This window comes from Lynx rufus, unplaced genomic scaffold (genome assembly GCF_022079265.1).
Source record: "Lynx rufus isolate CCGP_SWC_20201006 ecotype Redwood Valley unplaced genomic scaffold, mLynRuf1.p SCAF_1, whole genome shotgun sequence".
Taxonomy (NCBI): Eukaryota; Metazoa; Chordata; class Mammalia; order Carnivora; family Felidae; genus Lynx; species Lynx rufus.
In genome coordinates, this window is record NW_025814823.1 from 82,854,022 (window position 1) to 82,871,381 (window position 17,360).

Here is a 17,360-nt window from a genome sequence, read left to right on the forward strand (position 1 = left end):
CGTCCCTCCACAACTCAGGAAAGACTAGTGAAGCAGGCAAAAAAAAAAAAAAAAACCAAACCAACCAAACAATAGAAAACCACCAAATCCTGATCACTTGGAAAGTATCAGTTTGTCAGCATTCAGATCAGAACTGGGAGGAAAGTTCCTCCGAAGGCAGCACAGGAAGGAGGGAGGGGTCGTGTGCCGCGAGGTCGCTGCGGGACCTGTGGAAGGAAGGTGACCCTGCCTGAGGCCTGTCAGATCCACCTCCTCCCGCAGGGTCTCAGTGTGACGTCTGTGGCACTGAAACACCAACCTCAAAATAAAACACTTCATCAAACTGCGGGTTGTTGGTCTTCTTTTTCACCTTCGTCTTCTTTGCCTCTGATCTGAACCGGGGAGGAAGGGTGAAGGTTAAAACCAATGCTGCTGATGCCAAATCTCTCGCCCATAACTTACTGCCTCTCTTTTCTTGTAAATATTTCTGCCTGGTTACCCTCCCAACACCCCCTAAGCACCTGGGCCGGACCCCTCCCTCCTCAGTCCCAAAACTCCACACACCTCCCTTCTCCCTCTCCCTCCTGATCTCACCCCTCCCCAACCTTCCCATGTCAGCACCTCCACCCTTATGGCACGTTGGCAGCCCATGCCTCTGCCTCCCAAGCAGGACTCCCATCCAGCCACAGCCTGCAGACGAGGAACCCTTACTGAGCCAAGAATACCCAGTGTGAAGAAGCTAAGGGCTTTCTTCACAAAGCAGTTTTAGGGCAACAAAAGAAAGAAAAGTAAGCCAGAACAATATATTCCACCACAGGGCCCATCCTGCACTTCCCAAAACAAGGAGGCCTCAGCATCATCGCACCGGAGTACAGCTCGCCGGAGAGGCCTAGACACAGTACTTGCCTGCACGGTCCTGCCAGGGCCACGGTGGCATAGGGGTCACACTGCCCGTTCACGATGGGAAGGCCTTGGCACTCGAGGATGCTGCGGAGAGAGTGGCAGTGTCAGGGGCGGGAGCCGGGGGCCTGCAGGCAGCTTCTCAGGGCTACCCTGAGGTCTGAGAGGACAGCAGCCTCAACAGCCCAGGGCCGAGCGTCCTGAGTTCTGGGTGGTGGTCCTGATGCCCGGAGCTCCCGTCCAGCGAAGAGTAGTGGGTGGTGGGTGCACCGATTATCAATCCAGAAACATCTGGGGGCAGGGGACACTGGTGCCGCATTCAGGACACCCTCCTGGTGACTCCCATGAGTGACACCTTCCAGAGCTTTCCTTCCCAGTAACCCGACACAGTAGACACTACTGCGTGTCCACGTTGTAGGTGGGGGACCTCCGTGCCACATGCGCTTCTCGGCAGCAGAAGCTGCCACGGTGTCAGGGTCTCCTCACGCCTGATCCCACCTGCAGGCCCTGGTTCCTGGTTCTCTTTGCATTCTGGAACACGGCCAGCCGCACAAGTTCTGAGCACCTTTTCCACGAATTCTGCCGTCTCTGTCACCCTGGGTGTGCTTCCCTGGACTGTCCCTTCTCCGGGCTGTGGGGCATGCCGTCCTGCTCCTGGCATGCAGGCTGGAGCACGTGCTGGATGTTAGGCTCTCAGGCTGCTGGAGTCCAGATGCGCCGCGTCCTGGAGAACAAGGCTGCTGGGCCTCCTGCTGCTTGGCAGTTAGCGATCTCCTGCTGCACACTGATTATGGCCATTCTTGTTTGAGGCTTTGTCGGGAGAGGCACCAGGACAGGCTGGCCCCACCAGCAGGCTCTGTGCGGAGTGCCGAGTGGGAACAAGGATCTCCACTGGCAGAGAATCAGTGCTTCCTAGGGCCGCAAGAGCCTCTTGGATCCACAGCCCCACGCTCTGCCCGACCCCGTGGCGCTCGCCCTATGGGTTCACACAGGCCTGTGGAGCGCCGTGGGGCCCCTCCTCTCCAGAAACACCCATAGCGGCTCAGACCCCCAACTGCAGTCTGTCTCCCCACCTGCCTCCAGGCTCCACTTGGGACTCCCCCTGCCCCTCGCCACCCACACGGCTCCAGGACAAAACCAGGACCACTGTGGCCTCCCTGTCTGCTTCCCTTACTTGGGGTCAGAGAGCTGAACTGCCGACTGCCCACCATCCAGAATGTTCCACCCGTACGGCGTCCGGCTCTTTAGTTGACTGTGGTGGGGGAGGGTCCAGTTCGCAGCAGGAGTCTTGCTCCCACAGAGGGGCATGACTTTCACCATCTCCCCTGCGACATCTCAGGGCTCGTTTCTCTTTGGTGCTGGGAAGCCAAAAACCAACCTGCTTCTCATTCCTTCCTATGTTGAGCGATCTGAGCTGCTCCTCTCAGGAATGCTTTAGCCTCTAACACTTAATAGAGTATTTCTTTCTGGGTGAGAAGTTTCATTTCCTTCGTTTCTCCTTCATAGTGCTTGTGCGCCCGGAGCGTGTGCCACGCCTGTCCTGGCCAGGGCACTTTTGTACACAGTTCTTCTTTCTTCCCACCGCGTTTCTCGTGGAGCCCGTTGGGTGGGCTGAGCCTCAGAGACTGCCCTGTTACTCCGATCAGCTGTACCTCGTCTTTCAGCTCTCTCTTTTACCTGTTTTATGGACCATTCCAGGGTTCCCTCTCAGATTACTGACTTGGTCTCTGGTTTCCCTCCTCCCTTCACTGACTGATCATTCCAGAAACATTTATTCGCCCATCGAGTCATCACACATCAAATATTTGCTGAGCTCTTCTCCACTCAGGCCCATCTCCCCAAATGGGCGAGCAGCTGTGAGGAAGTCAGAGGTTCACATCTGAAGCTTCGGTATGCTCAGCCAGCTCGGCAGCAAATACAAGACGATAAACACGTGACATGCAACTGTCACGTGTGGTCATGCAAGGGAAGAAATAAACTGGAGACAAGGGCAGAGAAGTACAAGTCGGGGTCAACCTCTCAGGTGGTTGGAGGTCTCGGAGAGCAGGTGGCCTTGGGTCGCGGTAAGAAGTGGTGGCCTTGGGTCGCGGTCACCTGTCAGAGGCCGGGAGGCCCCCAGGGAGCAGCACTGTGAGATGCTGGGGAGGCAGCTTGCTCAGGATGTGTGCGGGGAGACCCGAGCTCTCTCCCCGAGCAAACGACTCATTTAATGCAAACACGTTTTTATTACATTCACTTGTTATCAAGAAGGTTTACATGGCAAGTATGCCTGAGTTTGCAGCCTCAGAGATAATGGGTTTTCATGGCCATGGACTAGACAGCATCGCTAAGCATCACACTGAAAGCAAGTTTTCTCACATCTACATCCTAGGGAAGTGCCACCAGATGTGGGCAGCGGCCACCCTAGGGCAGTGAACGTTGCTGTCTTTCCTTCTCCAAGAGACCAGTCTGAGAAACACTCTATTCTCTAACTCAAAACGAGGGTTGGATGCTAACTGCAGTCACACAAAGACACCTCGTAGGAAAGAATCAACACCTTCCCATCCCGCATGCCGCAAGTGGGAACCACAATAAGGACGCCAGCCTCCCTGTGCTCGCCTGCAGACAGCTTCCTGCGGCTACAGCCCCGCACACAAGCTGGCAGGGGGCTCTCGCAGACCATCCGAGGCACACGAAGCCGAGGTTCATTTTACTTCACACACAGTGTGTGTCTCCAGGCCCATTCTCTTTGAAACAACTTCAACAAATGCTTCGGAAAGTTCTAGATAAATAATGGAAAGGGGTGAAATATTTACTACCTTGGGTATTCCCAGGTCCTGGAAAAGACACTGTGAAACATACAGTGACCCAAACAGTCAACTGAGCCGGAATCTAACACACCCCAAGTACAATATTTTGTGTGTATTTTAACATTTATAGGATTTTATCTTCAAACTGACCATTAACGCATGGTTATGCCTCTTAGCTGGAGTGACAGCCTGCAGCTTCAAACTCATTTCAATTTCTCCCTTCCCTCCATGTGGACACATGCTGGGGCCTCCGCTGCCCGCCCACAAGGAGGAAATGCTGAACTGGGCAGTGTGCAGGCACGAGAGAGCTGGAGACACGCTGGCCGTGCAGTGACAAGGTGTCACCGGGCCACCAGCCTGCCACCTGCTCAGCCTTCTGCCCTCACACTTCAGCTTGAAAGGCTTCCTGCCTCCAGAAAGAGCCACATATCAATAGCCTGTTGGCTACTTTTTTCTTTTTGTAATTTCCTAATAACAGAAAGCAAGATCTCTGCTAGATTTGAGGTGCTGTTGGAATTCCCCACCGGGGCGCACCTCGGGGTGGGGCTGCCTGCGGCCTGTGCCCGCTCCCCTGGCCATCAGCCCTGCAGTCTGGCCACATGAGCAGGGCCCTGGCCGGTCAGCACGTGCTGCTGCCAGAAGGACTCTCGTCAGCTTGGGAGGCGCTGGAGCGTGAAGGCGGGAAAGTGCGGAACCCTTGCTTTCAGACAAAGCAGGTGACCACGGGACAGCAAGAGAAAGAATGCTCTGCAGGGACAAGAGAGGGAGGGCTGTGGAAAGGGGCGAGCAGAGGTCTCGTGCAGCGCCAGCAGAGCCGAGTGCTAGTGCACACGTGTCTTCTCTCCCACTCATCTTCTGGCACACACGGCCGCTGCACATTGCCCACACGCACCCCTGTTCTAAAGGAAGCGGTACATTGTCCACAGAAATGTCCACGAGCAATCGCCCCCGATGCACAATATCATGTCCACTGGCCCTGGAGTAGACCTCAGCAGTCTCACGGATACTTGCAGATCACACACATCGACTACTTAATTCACTGCACAAATGGCTTCAGAACCCTGCCTCCATGCTCAACAGGCCGGCTCACACCTGCCAGCTTTTCCAACACTTGTCTCCAGTGCAGTGACATGCCAATGCCCTCACATGTTGACATGCAGCCAGAACGCAGACCCCGGGAGGCCGGGAACAGCCCTCAGCCTGCAGCAGGGGTTCATGAAATATTTTTGAGTGAGTGATAAAAAGGTACATTAATCTTTGTTGGGGATGAAAATAAAGCATGAGATGAGGCCCTAGAGTCCAAGCCTGAGATCATGCACAGGCATCTGTGTGACATGGGGATTGGCAGATGCCGCATCCACATACAGACGAGAACGTGAAGGTGGTGGCTCACCAAACCACGTGGGCCTCGTCAGGCGTCCAGGCCAGCAGACTTGGACATACAAGTGAACAGGACAAAAAAGAGGGGTTACAATCAGGAAAAGCCACGTGTGGAAGGAACAGGGAGGTTTCCGTGAGCAAGTCCAGCAGGTGTTCCGTCCACACGACCACACGAAGCCTGGGTACTGACGGCACCACCCAGGCAGGTCAGGGAGAGGTGATGGGAAAGCCCACAGATAACACCCACTACCAGCAGGACGCAGGACAGGTGAGGGCCATGAGCCTCCAGACTCCCAAAGCCTCCAGGGTGTACACGGGTAATGGACACCCTCAGGAAAGCACTGAAAGCACTCACGGAACAACCTGTGGTTTTGGAGGGAAGGCAGCCTCACCTTGCTCTTCAGCCTGGCAGGGAGGGTGCTCCCAGCAGAGAAGGGTACTCCCGGCTGGCAGGGAAGGGTGCTCCCAGTGGGGAGGGGTGCTCCCAGCTCGCAGGAAGGGTGCTCTCGGCTGGCAGGGAAGGGTTCTCCCAGTGGGGAAGGGTGCTCTCAGCTAGCAGGGAAGGGTTCTCCCAGTGGGGAAGGGTGCTCTCAGCTAGCAGGGAAGGGTGCTCCCAGCTGGTGGGGAAGGGTGCTCCCGGATTGCGGGGAAGGGTTCTCCCAGTGGGGAAGAGTGCTCTTGGCTGGCGGGGAAGGGTGCTCCTAGCTGGTGGGGAAAAGTGCTCCCGGCTCCAGGGAAGAGTGCTCCCAGCTGGTGGGAAAGGGTGCTCCCAGTGGGGAGGGGTGCTCTCGGCTGGCGGGGAAGGATGCTCCCAGCTGGCAGGGAAGGGTGCTCCCAGCTTGCGGGGAAGGTTCGCCCAGTGGAGAACAGTGCTCCCGGCTGGTGGGGAGGGGTGCTCCCGACGGGGAAGGGTGTGCCCAGCAGCAAAGAGGGATACACTGGAAGCAGGGAGAGGGAAGACCTGGAGAGAGAACTCAACCTGGCCAGAACACCCCCAGGCACCCCATGAAAGACCACCTAGGCCAGGTGAGAGGTAACGGGAGTGGGGAAGGACCTCACAGTGCAGGTCCTGCAGCCTCTGGGTGGGTGGACTGCCAGCCCCAGTAGGAATTACTGGCTGTGGTGTGCTGGGTGGTGGCCCCCAAAGAGATGTGACCTTATTTGGAAAAAGGTCTTTGCAGATGTAATCCAGCTAAGGATCTTGAGATGATGAGATTATCCTGGGTTCAGGGTGGGCCCTAAACTCGATCACTAGTGTCCCTACAGGAGGGAAGCTTCACAGACACAGTGGAGAGGGTCACGTGAAGGGGGAGGAGAGAGGGAAGGGACTGCCTGCAGCCCGGGAAGCTGCAGAAGGGGTTGGGGGAAGGGACCGTCCCCTGGAGTGTCCAGATTGCGGATCTGGCTTCCAGAACTGGGATAGAATAAAGTTCTGTTGAGTTAAGCCACTTAAGATTGTGGTGTTTGGCCTCAGCAGCCCTAGGAAAGTAACACCCCTGCAGTAAGGGAATGACATGTGTCAGGAAGGCTGAGAACACATCCCCATCACGTTCTAGAGAGGAAAGTGGGGATAAGTCACGGTGATGGTGTTGCTAGGCAGGAGGGAGGGCCTGAGGTGATTCTCAGGCAAAGAGAGAAGCGTATTAGAATGAATCTGCTTCTGCCCAACTGACTTCAACGGCCCATCGTCCCAGCTCTTACTTTCTCCAGAGCCCAGAACACACTGTGAGGTTGGCCCAAGCCCTTGCCAACCTTTGAGATGCCAGGGCACAAGGGGAGAACACACACAAATAACCACGTGTGCTCCTGCACAGATGCCGGCATAGATGCCATTATTCCAATCTTACACAGGAGGTGATAGCAGAGAAAGTCAGAGTTACATGGCCAGGGGAGATTCTGCTGTCTTTGGACACCAGGATTTGGGGTCCTGAGGCTTTTACACTTGATAGAGTGTCCATTGTCTCCTGTTCCATCCCAAATCAGGGCTGTTAGTGGAAAGTCCCAGGTGCACAGAACACACTTAGCTCTAAGGGAGAAAGTGATAAAATACAAAATGGCTACAATGTCAGAGGAGACCTAGTGGCCATGACGCCCATGTTAAAAAAGAAAAAAGGATCACAAATCGATCATCCTAACTTCTACCGTAAGAAATAAGAAAAGCAAAAAACCCACAAAGGCAGAAAGAAGGAAATAGTAAAGACCATAGCAGAGATAATGAAGTAGAAAAATCAGTAAAACCAAAAGCGAGGCCTTTGTAAAGATCCACAAACTTGACAAATCTTTAGCTAGGCTGACTGAGAAAAAGAGAAGACTCATATTACTAAAATTATTAATGAAAGAGGGGACATTTCTAATGACCTTAGAGAAACAAAACCATTTTTAAAAAACATTATAGAGGAGCTAACCAAATGGGAAGGCAGTGTTTCAGGGGTTGGAAGGTTTAGTATTGCTAATTCCCCAAACTGACAGATTCAATACAATCACGATCAAAATGTCAGCTGCTATTTTTGTGGAAATTAACATGGTGACCCTAAAAATCACATGGAAATGAAAAGAGCTCAGGATAGCAAGTCACAAAAAAAAAAAAAAAAAAAAAAAGGACCAAGATGGAGACTCACGCTTCTTGACTTCAAAATGTACCACAAATCGAAAGTTGCCAAGACTGGGTGGTACCAGCATAGGGACAGGCATGCAGGTCAACGGGATAGGTTCTGAACTATTCTATTGAACTAATACATTCATCCATTCATAGCCCAGTGGTTTTCAACAAAAATGCCAAGATAATTCACATGGAAAGAATGATGCCAAGACAATTGGATATTCAAAAGCAAAGGAATCAATGCTGGCACCTTTCTAACACCACGTACAACAATTACTTCCAAACGTGGTGAGGACCTGAAGCTGAGAGCCCAAACCATACAAATGTTAGATTGGATTAGGAAATGATTTCTTAGATCTGGACCTAAAACACAGGAAACGACAGATAACTTAGAGTTCATTGAGATTTAAAAGTCTTGTATCACAAAGAACATTACCAAGAAAGTGAAGGCAGACAACAGAATGACAAAAAATGTTTTCAAGTTATATATTTGACAAAAGCCTAGCATCCAGAATATACGAAAAAATCTTACATCTTAACAACAAAACACTAATAACCCAACGAAAAAAATCAGCAAAGGACTTGCACAGACATTTCTTCAGAGAAGAAACAGAGCTGGCCAACAAGGACGAGAAAGGATGGTCAGTGTCATTTAGGGAAACGTAAGTCAACGCCGCTTCACACCCATCAGGAGCCTGCAAAAACAAACATGGAGAATCACGTGGGTTGGCAGGCATGGGGGGGGACCGGAGCAGTCGCACACAGTTGGCCGTGTAAATGCGGCGACCACTGTGACAAAACAGTCGGGCATTTCTTCAAAGAGTTAAGCAGAGTTAAGATATAATGCACTGATTCTACTCCTAGGTTACATACCCAAGATAAATGAGAACAAGTCTGTACAAACGCTTATACAAGAATGTTCCCAGCAGTATTCACAATCGCCTCAAAGTGGGAACAACCCAAATGTCTACAAATGGACGATGATAAGAAAATGCGGTGTACCCACACAGTGAACATTACTCAGCCCTAACATAATTGAAGCCATGATGCCTGCTACTGCGTGAGTGAAACTTGCCGACATCATGCTCAGTGAGAGAAGACAGTCCCAGAGAACCACACGTTATGTGACTCCGTTTATGTGAGACATCCGGGATAAGCAAATCCATAGGCAGGAAGCAGGTCAGTGGTTGCCAAGGGCTGGAGAGTATGGGTTACAGCTGCCCCTGGGGACGGGATTTCTTTCTTGTGGTGATGAGATGTGCTGGAACTAGGCAGTGGTTAGTGGTGATGGTTGCACAACCGAGTGTGCATTTTACAATGCTGAATTTTATGGTATGTAAAGGATATTTCTTAGTGAAAGAAAAATCTACAGTGCAAGGCAAAGTGAAGAAAGAAAAGTCACTGGTCCCTCAGACACCTCTGACTCATGTGATTGGAGGATATGTGCCCCTGTGGGACTCTGTGGCACCCCCAGCCTCTTTCTCCCTCATTGCACCCCTATGGGGGACCCTTGTGCCCTGGAACTCTGAACAAAGTGTACTAGCGTGTGGCAGTATGTGCCGGTGGGTGTGCTGCTTTGTACATATATGTATAGGGTGTATATGCGCCAGCATGTAGACGAGTGTGTGTGCTCATGTGTACTAGCAGGTGTACCAGTGTACATGCTACTGTGCGCTAATGAGCATGCTAGCGTGCGCCAGTGTATCCTAACATGTGTACTAGTGTGTGTTTGTGTGTGCTAGCAATGGCAGCGTGTGCTAGCATGTGTGCCGGTGTGGGAAGTTGTATAGGCTAGCATGTACCAGCATGTGTAGTAGATGCGCTGCTGCGCTAGTATATGTAGAGTATACACTAGTACATCTATCAGTGTGTACTCACGTGTGCTAGCATGTATGCTAGTGTGCGTACTAGTGTATACTAGGAAGAAGCGGTAGGATCCCACCACAAAGATGCAGGAACCAGGCAAACCCCTGGTGCTCTAACCAAGGAGACTTCCAGAAGGCAGTGTCTGGGGAGCTCCCGCGGTTGGTTGGCAGGGACAACATGGATGGCAGGAACTCTGGGGGTGGGTGGGGACCAGTGGGGATGGCAGGGTGGGTAGTTGTGAAGTATCGCTCGGTCTCCTGCTCTGGGCACCACACCTGTCATCTGATCAGGCCCACTCCCCCAACCTCTCCTTGGACAGGACCACGGCTCTGTGCCCTCCCCAGAGAAACAGCTTACTTCCACCCTCCCTCACCTAGACATGAGGCTGGACGGGATGGCTGTCAGAACAGGAATCCTGGCCCATGTCTCCCATGTTCACCCTCCTGACTCAGTGCTCTGCCCAGCCTGGTCCATTCTGTCTCCCAACCTCTAAAGCGCACTTCTTATCCTACGTAAGGCTCTTTCTGAACAGCCTTAAGTTGTTTTGGAACACGGTGAGATAAGCCTACCAATAAACAAGGAAACAGGCAACTCTCTCTCCCTGCTACAGGGTCTGAGAGCACAGCAACTACTTCAAGAACAGGAGCACAGAAGCAGCGAAGGACAAAGCTCACGGTGTCCTCCCCATGTCCCACACCAAGTCCTGTGCACGTCCTACACACATTCCCATGCGTGCCCCCTGCAGCCAGAAGTGACCAGATGACAGGTTCCAACGATGCTGTGGGAAGCAGGCCAGGGCCCCCCAGGGTGGCAGATGATGTGGGATCCTCCTCGAGCCCCCACCCTGGGCCCTATGCAGGGACACAGGGAGCACAATCCTAAAGTGGAACTCGCCCGATCTCACTGAAGCCCTTTTTGCCAGAGATGGGTAAGAAATGAATTCAGGAAACTGTCTTCTCCTAAGATGAAGCACGCGGGAACGTCTGGTCTCTCTCCTGGTTTCTGTGAACCTTCACTCTTCACTTCCTCTTCCGAGACTCCCTCCCCACCGCCCTTCACTCAGGACATACCCGAGGCTCCAAACATGCCAGCCACAGACAGATGGGCCAGATGGCACTCTGACGCCCTCCCACGGGACCCCCAACTACTGCAGGTGTCGTCGGTAAAAACAAATGTGGGGCCCATGGGGCAGGCAGTGAGAGAACATGGTCTTGGCCAGGGTGTGTGTGCCCCGAGGTCTCACTGGGGTAACAGGGCAAGGACCCTGCACACAATGCGAGCTTGTGCGTGTGTCCGGGCATCTCCCAAGAGTCCTCAGCCCCCTCCTCTATGGGATCCGTGACCCTAAATGTCAAGAGCCTCACCCGCTTAGACACGTGCACAGACATTCACACTCACCAAGCGTTGCAGGGTAGATGGAGCCCTGGATTCGGAGTGCAAGGTCTGAGTTCAGGCCCTAGCTCTGCCGACAGGCCTCGGACACACCTCTGCACTGTTTCCTCACCTGTATCGCCCTGGGTGAGACAGCACCCTCTTTGCCTAAATGTCCCCCTGAGTAAGTATGGCTATTGACAAAAGCCAAATTCTTTACCTCTAGCATTTGCTTTACTGAGGATTTTAAGAACAATGTGCCAGAACCTCTAAAAACACTGTCATTGTGGGGAATCACCGATTTTGGGATTTCTGACTCATTTGTTTGAAAAACAAGGACCCGTCCTGGGTCAGAGTTACTACTTCGCGAAGACCAGGTGTCCATGTCTTACCGCGTGGCCAGCTTGTGGCAGACGACGCCCGTGTCGGTGATGACCTCACTCAGCCTCAGCTCCAGGTGGACCTTGCCCTGAAAGGCATAAGGACAGAGGGTCACGAGGCGCTGGCCACGCGTAGGGGAGAGCTCCCCAGAGTCTCTGCTCATAAATGTGAAGCTGTGTCTGACCGCATGCAGCATCCACAGCGCTGCCCCCACCCCACTCAGATCCCAGGGCTCCAGATGAGGCACGGCTACCCCCGAGTTAAAGGGTCCAGCCCAACAGGCACATTGCACTCCCAGCTTTAAGGACAGCAGACCGCTGTTTCAGAAGAAAGAAGTCAAAAGGCACAAGGAACAGGTGCCAGAGAAAGCAGCCTCCCCAACATGTTTGCTTGCTTTTATCTGCGTCCCTTCATACAACAGGTGCCTGCATCAGACACCTGCCCCGTCGCCTCAGTACATGTGTATGTGTGTCTGTGTGTGTGTGGCCTGGACACCAGGCCAGGGGATCTCAGTCCTGTGCCCCAGGCAGGAAGTTAATGCCCATGGATGCTTCTGAAGGACAGGGGAGCAGAGGTGGCTGGAATTTTGAGAGCAAGACCAGTGCTGTGTTTCTGCCTGCATCTACGTCTCTGCCAACGTCGGCCCAGCTGGAGGACCCAACCAGGTTATCATCAGGGGTCAGGGGTCAGGAGAGGGAAGAGGAGAGGGGACTGCGAAGAAGAGAGGAGGCTGTTCCTAAGAAACATGCAACAGTAGCAGGTGTGACACACTGACATATTTCTAGGAGTACACACAATGTTAAAATTAACGCTCTTTTTAATTAGAAAAGGAGGCTGAGCTGGATAATCTCCAAGGTCCCTCTGACTGAAACTTCTAGACTCTGCAACTTGGGGAGGGCCCTCTGAAGGCTGCCTTGTGCTAGAAGAATCCAGGGCCCCAGACTGACAGACTGATGGATGGATGGACGGGAGGAAAGCATGGGCAGGACTGCTCAGCAGCGCCCCTAGTGGCCTCCTGGGTTCTCCTGCAGCTGCGGAGACACCTGCACAGGGCCCTGCTTGCCCAGAGGCGTGGAGGCCAGCCTCCCGGGTCCTCTGGCTCACCCACGACACTGACACGGGAGACCTGACGTGCCCCTGATGTGCCCCAGGCACTGCCCTTTCTGGCCCTTCCCTCACCTGCAGGACAAATGGTCTCAGGAAGGGGAAGTGATGGATGATGGGTCCAGAGCAGCATCACACCTGCGTGACCCTGGGCAACATCCGGTGTCCAGGGCACTGACCCCGTATCTGCAGAGGCGCTGACGGGCTCTGGCCACGCACATAACTCCAGGAATACCTCCTGAGCACCGCGCTTCCCAAGGGGTCAATGGGCCCTTCCCAAAGCCCTGGGAGCTTCTGGCCCAGAGCGCCCCTCCCATGACAAGCGTGCACACAGCAGGCTCCAGGGCGCACACCACCCCATCCACCCAGCCTGGGAGGAGTGGGCCTCGGTGCCGCCGGCTCTGCAGGTGCGGCAAACACACGCCCACGCTGCCAGCAGTGACCCTGGCGGGCCGCATCCTGCAGCTCCCTTGCGCGGAGCCGGGTCAGGCTCCAGGCTCCCCGCCGGCGCCCTGAGGCAGGCGCTGCTATCTGCCAAGGTGAGGGTGCGAGGCGCAGGCCGCCCACTCCCCCTCGTCGCCCACGCCCCTTCGTCGCGCACGTCCCCCTCCCCCGCACACCATCCCTGATCCCCTCGTCGCGCACATCATCCACGCCCCCTCGCCCCGCACGCCGCCCACGCCCCCCTCGCCCCCCCTCGTCGCCCACGCCCCCCTCGCCACCCTTCAAACCCAACCACTCAGCAAATGCTCCACCTGAGCGAGCAGAGGAAGGATGTACCCCTAACAGGCTGCTCCCGGTTGACGCCCGCAACCTGCATTCCCAGCCGCGAAACCTTAAAGTCGCCACAGCCGTTCGGGGATCACGTCACTACTTCTGAGAGGCTTCTGACAAGTGGGAACGTGTCCGGGCTGAGACAACCCCACCAACGACGACCCACAGCCCCATTTCCGGTATGTCCCAGAAGAGGACCCGCACATCCACACGGCGGGCCCCGCTGCTCCGCTGCTGAGCTTCCTCTCCAGGGGGTGCACCTCCGCACCGAGGGGGGCAGACGCTGAGAGGAACACCTCCCCAGCGAGGGGGCAGATTTTGAGGGGAGCACCTCCCCAGCAAGGGGGCAGATGCTGAGGGGAGCACCTTCCCACTGAGAGGGTAGATGCTATTGGCTAACGCATGCTGCCACCATATTCGGGAGACTAGGGAGAGGACTAGGGTCGAAGTTACACAAAACAGTACAAACTCAGAACATCACTGAAAGGACTCCTCCCCCCTCCTCCCAAAGTTAACACAATAAATCTGCAGTTCAGAAGTTCACATCCGAAGCCAGACACAGGTTAAGGGCGTGCCCCGTGCCCTGTGGGTGACACACCACCGCCCTCACAAACAACCCGGCCACAAACACCTACACGCAGGGGCACGGGGGCGCCACACCCTCCACCCCCCCGGACAGACAGGAAGTGTGGGTTCTCCAGCTCGCCTCTGCACAGCATTTGACACCCACTAAACGCCACCCCGCCCTCGAAGAATCTGACCCTGGGCTTGTTTTGATCTCAGCAGAGGCTCCCCGCTTAGAGGCCTAGTCACAGGCCCCACGTGCTGAGCCAAGGGCAGGAGGTGGGGCCCAGCTGGGCAGGCCCCCTGAGGACTCCGCCCAAGGGCCCTGCATCCGTGAGGAGAAAAGCCTTGGAGCAGCGCGTTACAAAATGCTGACTGCATAGCTTTTCCCATTTTTATTCAACGTGAATGGTGATAGTAAGAAGTTTAAAAAGCAACTGGGAGATGAACACCCGGACCTGCGGCCCAGCCGCTGCCCATAAACACCCTGTCCAGCTGCAGAGAGGGACCCATCCACATCAGGACCCACCAGCGCTGCCAGTCCTGGGCCATAAATCACACAATGTCTGCTCTTGGATCGGAACTTGAAATACAAATCACTATCAGAAAGACAGCTTAAAAATCCCCAAATATTTGAAGATTGAACAGCATACTTCCAAATAACAGACCAAAGAAAAAGTCTCAAGAGCAACTGAGAGATATTTGATTTTATTTCTTTTCATAAGTGAAAATGAAAATAAAACTTATCACAATGTGTGGGATACAGTGAAAGCAGTGCTTGCTGGGAAATTTATAGCAGTGACCGCACACATTCCAGACAAAAGATCTAACCTCAATAATCTAAGGAAACTGGAAAGAGAAGAGCAAGAGCAGAAATCAACAAAACTGAAAACAGAAAATCAATAGAAAAAAATCAACAACCAAAAGCTGTTTTTGTTTGTTTGTTTGTTTTTTAACGATCAATAAAAACCCCTAGATAGGCTAAGAAAATAGAAAACACAAATTACTAATAACAGAATGAAAGAGGGGCCATCACTGGTGCTGCCGCGAAGCCATCCTGTGGGTTCTGAACTGGCGGCTCCGGGGGCACCTTTGTCACACCAGTGGAACTCAGGACAAAGAATGACCCTCTGTGAACGGAGGATAAGAATCTCTCGTATTGTTACACTCTAGCTCCTGGAGGCAGCTAATGCGCCACAAGGATACTAATAATAGAGGACTAGTGGGGCAAGGACACGGGAGTCCCTTCTACTTTCTGGTCAGTTTTCTGTGAACATAAAATTGAAAAAGTTTATCACCTAAGAAAGAAAATCACAGTGGTTCCCACACATTTTTCTCAGGAAAGCATCAGATCCCTGGCCTGGAGAGAGGGCCTCGACCACGGGCTGCGATGACAGCAACAGACTGCACCCTCCCGGTCAAGCCCCGGTCCGCACGCCTGGAGGCCGGGCCCGGAGTCAGCGCACAGGAGGGCCCCTGGTCACCAAGCACTCGGACCTTGGTGGCGCTGAGAGCAGGCAAGACTCCTGTGAGCACAGAAGCCAAGGACCAGTCAGAAACGGCACGTGGAGGCCAGCCCTTGCCTCCCTCGCTTCCCCAAACCCACAGGAAGATTCAGAGCTGGGCCCTCAATGCAGACAGCTGCTGGCTCTTGGCAAGTCCTTCAAGCAGGGTTGTCTGACACAGAGGATAGACGAAATTCCTGGGGTTTCCAGCCACGCTAAAGGTGCTGGAAGACGGCCAGGGTTTGCTGTCAGAGTTTTCTGGATGCGCACTTCAATGGCAAGTCTGCTGAGACCACAGAGCACGTGGCAGAGCTCAGTGGCAGCTGGGTGTCCTTGGAGGAGCTGGGGAAGGGTCCCTGTGCCCGCTCAGGTGATGGGTGGGGACCGACTCCCTCCCCTTGCAATACGGAGAAGCACCCGTCCCTGCCAACCGCGTGGTTCTGATCCTCTCACCCAGGGTCAGGGAAAGAACAGAGCAACTAATTCTTGTGAATAAAGTGATTTTCCAGAGACTTTAACAAACATCAGTTCCAGAAGGAATCAAGAAATTTTTAATTGCCTTTTCCCCCATTACTTTGATTCCTTGATCTCTTGTTGGCCCCAGTTTTCTGGCACTTTCTTTCTGACGCATGCCTTTACATATGAATTGCAGAACCGATGGATTCAAGAAACCATATACCATCCTCTACCCTTCTAAAAATCGTAAATGAGACATTTCAGGATGAAACAGCTGTAGGCAAAAGATTGTGCTGCACTTTTACGGGCCAGTTTGAATGTAGGAACCACTGCTCCCTCCGCTGTTATGACCGCTTCCTAGGCAGGTACTCTGAGATCGAAGTACCCTAAATAAAACCCTCAGCACAGGGCCTGGATCTTGGCGGGCACTCAATACACACAGTACTTCCTCTGTCTCCCCAGTACCAGCAATACCCATTTGCTGCTCGTAACGCTGATCCCTAGGAAGCTGGCCCAGCTACAGGCACACCCCATCTGGAGGGTGTAAGGGTCAGGCTCAGGAGGACAAGGTCCTGGTCCACAGGCACATGAAAGGCACCAGTTATGAAACAGTCTGGATGCTCCACACAGCACAGTACAATCAACACACACACCGCATTTATAAGGTTTGTGGTGACAGAGTGGTTCTGGACCCTGACTGTGGTGGTGGTTGCACAGACCTCCACACATGATGAAATGCACGGGATACATATGTGATTTGCACGTGCACGCACACACTGTACGTGTGCAGACATGTAAAAGTGGTGAGATCTGAGGTCTGTGCACTGCAGAATGTCCGTGTCCCGGCTGTGGCCAGTTACGCAGGATGTTGCCATGAGGAAAATGGCATGAAGGAACACAGGCCTTTCTTCACTTGGTTTTGTCTTTAAGGATAAATAGGAGAGCACACAGTTTGCTAATCATCATTGCCTGTGTTTGCCTGTGTACTATTTTCTGGGACTGTCTATGAATCTGTAAGCATTTCAAAATCAAAAGTTAAGTTTAAAAACAAGGGGAGAAAAACGAAAAGCTACACTTGACAATGAAGTCAGACTTAAACCAGGGCTGGCCCAGTGTGAAGAACGCAGTGAAGACACATCGTGGCCGGCTGCTGGCGGAGGAGTCCTTGTCACCGCCACAGCCGGTTCCACTGCTGAACAAAAGTCATGGGGAAACCGCCAAATCAAAAGGCAGGAATGGCACGTGGCCCTGTAGCCTTCCGTCTGCAGACGGAAGCACCAGGGCGGCCCGTGTGCTCCTGGTGTTAATTAGCTCATTGTCACTGCTACAGCTGCTCTTGGAATCTGGGCACACACGGGGATTCCGCAGTAGCTGTGTGTCTACTGATTTCTGCGGCACGTGTGGGCCCCTTGGCCAGAATTCAGTGAGCCACTGAGACAACATCTTTCTTGGGCTCAGCTCCTCAACCCTTCCCTCCCCCTGCCTCTTTCTCCAAGTCTGTGGATTGATCGCAGGGGCCACCAGGGGCCCCACAGCACACGGAAACTGGATGCTCTGCCTTCACCCTCACAGCTCAACCAAGGCTGAGGGTCTACAAGGAAGTGTGGGGACAAGCAGCCAGCCAGGCCCCCAAATGCCGGGCCAGGTGCCTATGGGTGAGATGTGCCGGGCAGAGCGGGGTCCTCAGCAGCT

The 17,360-nt window shown here is 53.6% G+C and overlaps 1 protein-coding gene across 2 annotated transcripts in view; it reads right to left on the reverse strand.

Moving 5' to 3' along the window:
• RASA3 (RAS p21 protein activator 3) overlaps nt 1-17,360 on the reverse strand; it is a 120,490-nt gene that overhangs the window by 31,323 nt on the left and 71,807 nt on the right. For both annotated transcript variants that reach the window (XM_047082132.1, XM_047082134.1), the window contains exons 5-7: nt 11,277-11,353; nt 886-966; nt 299-371 (exon numbers count right to left, since the gene is read on the reverse strand). In XM_047082132.1, the coding sequence (XP_046938088.1) occupies nt 299-371; nt 886-966; nt 11,277-11,353 (231 nt within the window). The remainder of the gene's footprint in view (nt 1-298; nt 372-885; nt 967-11,276; nt 11,354-17,360) is intronic.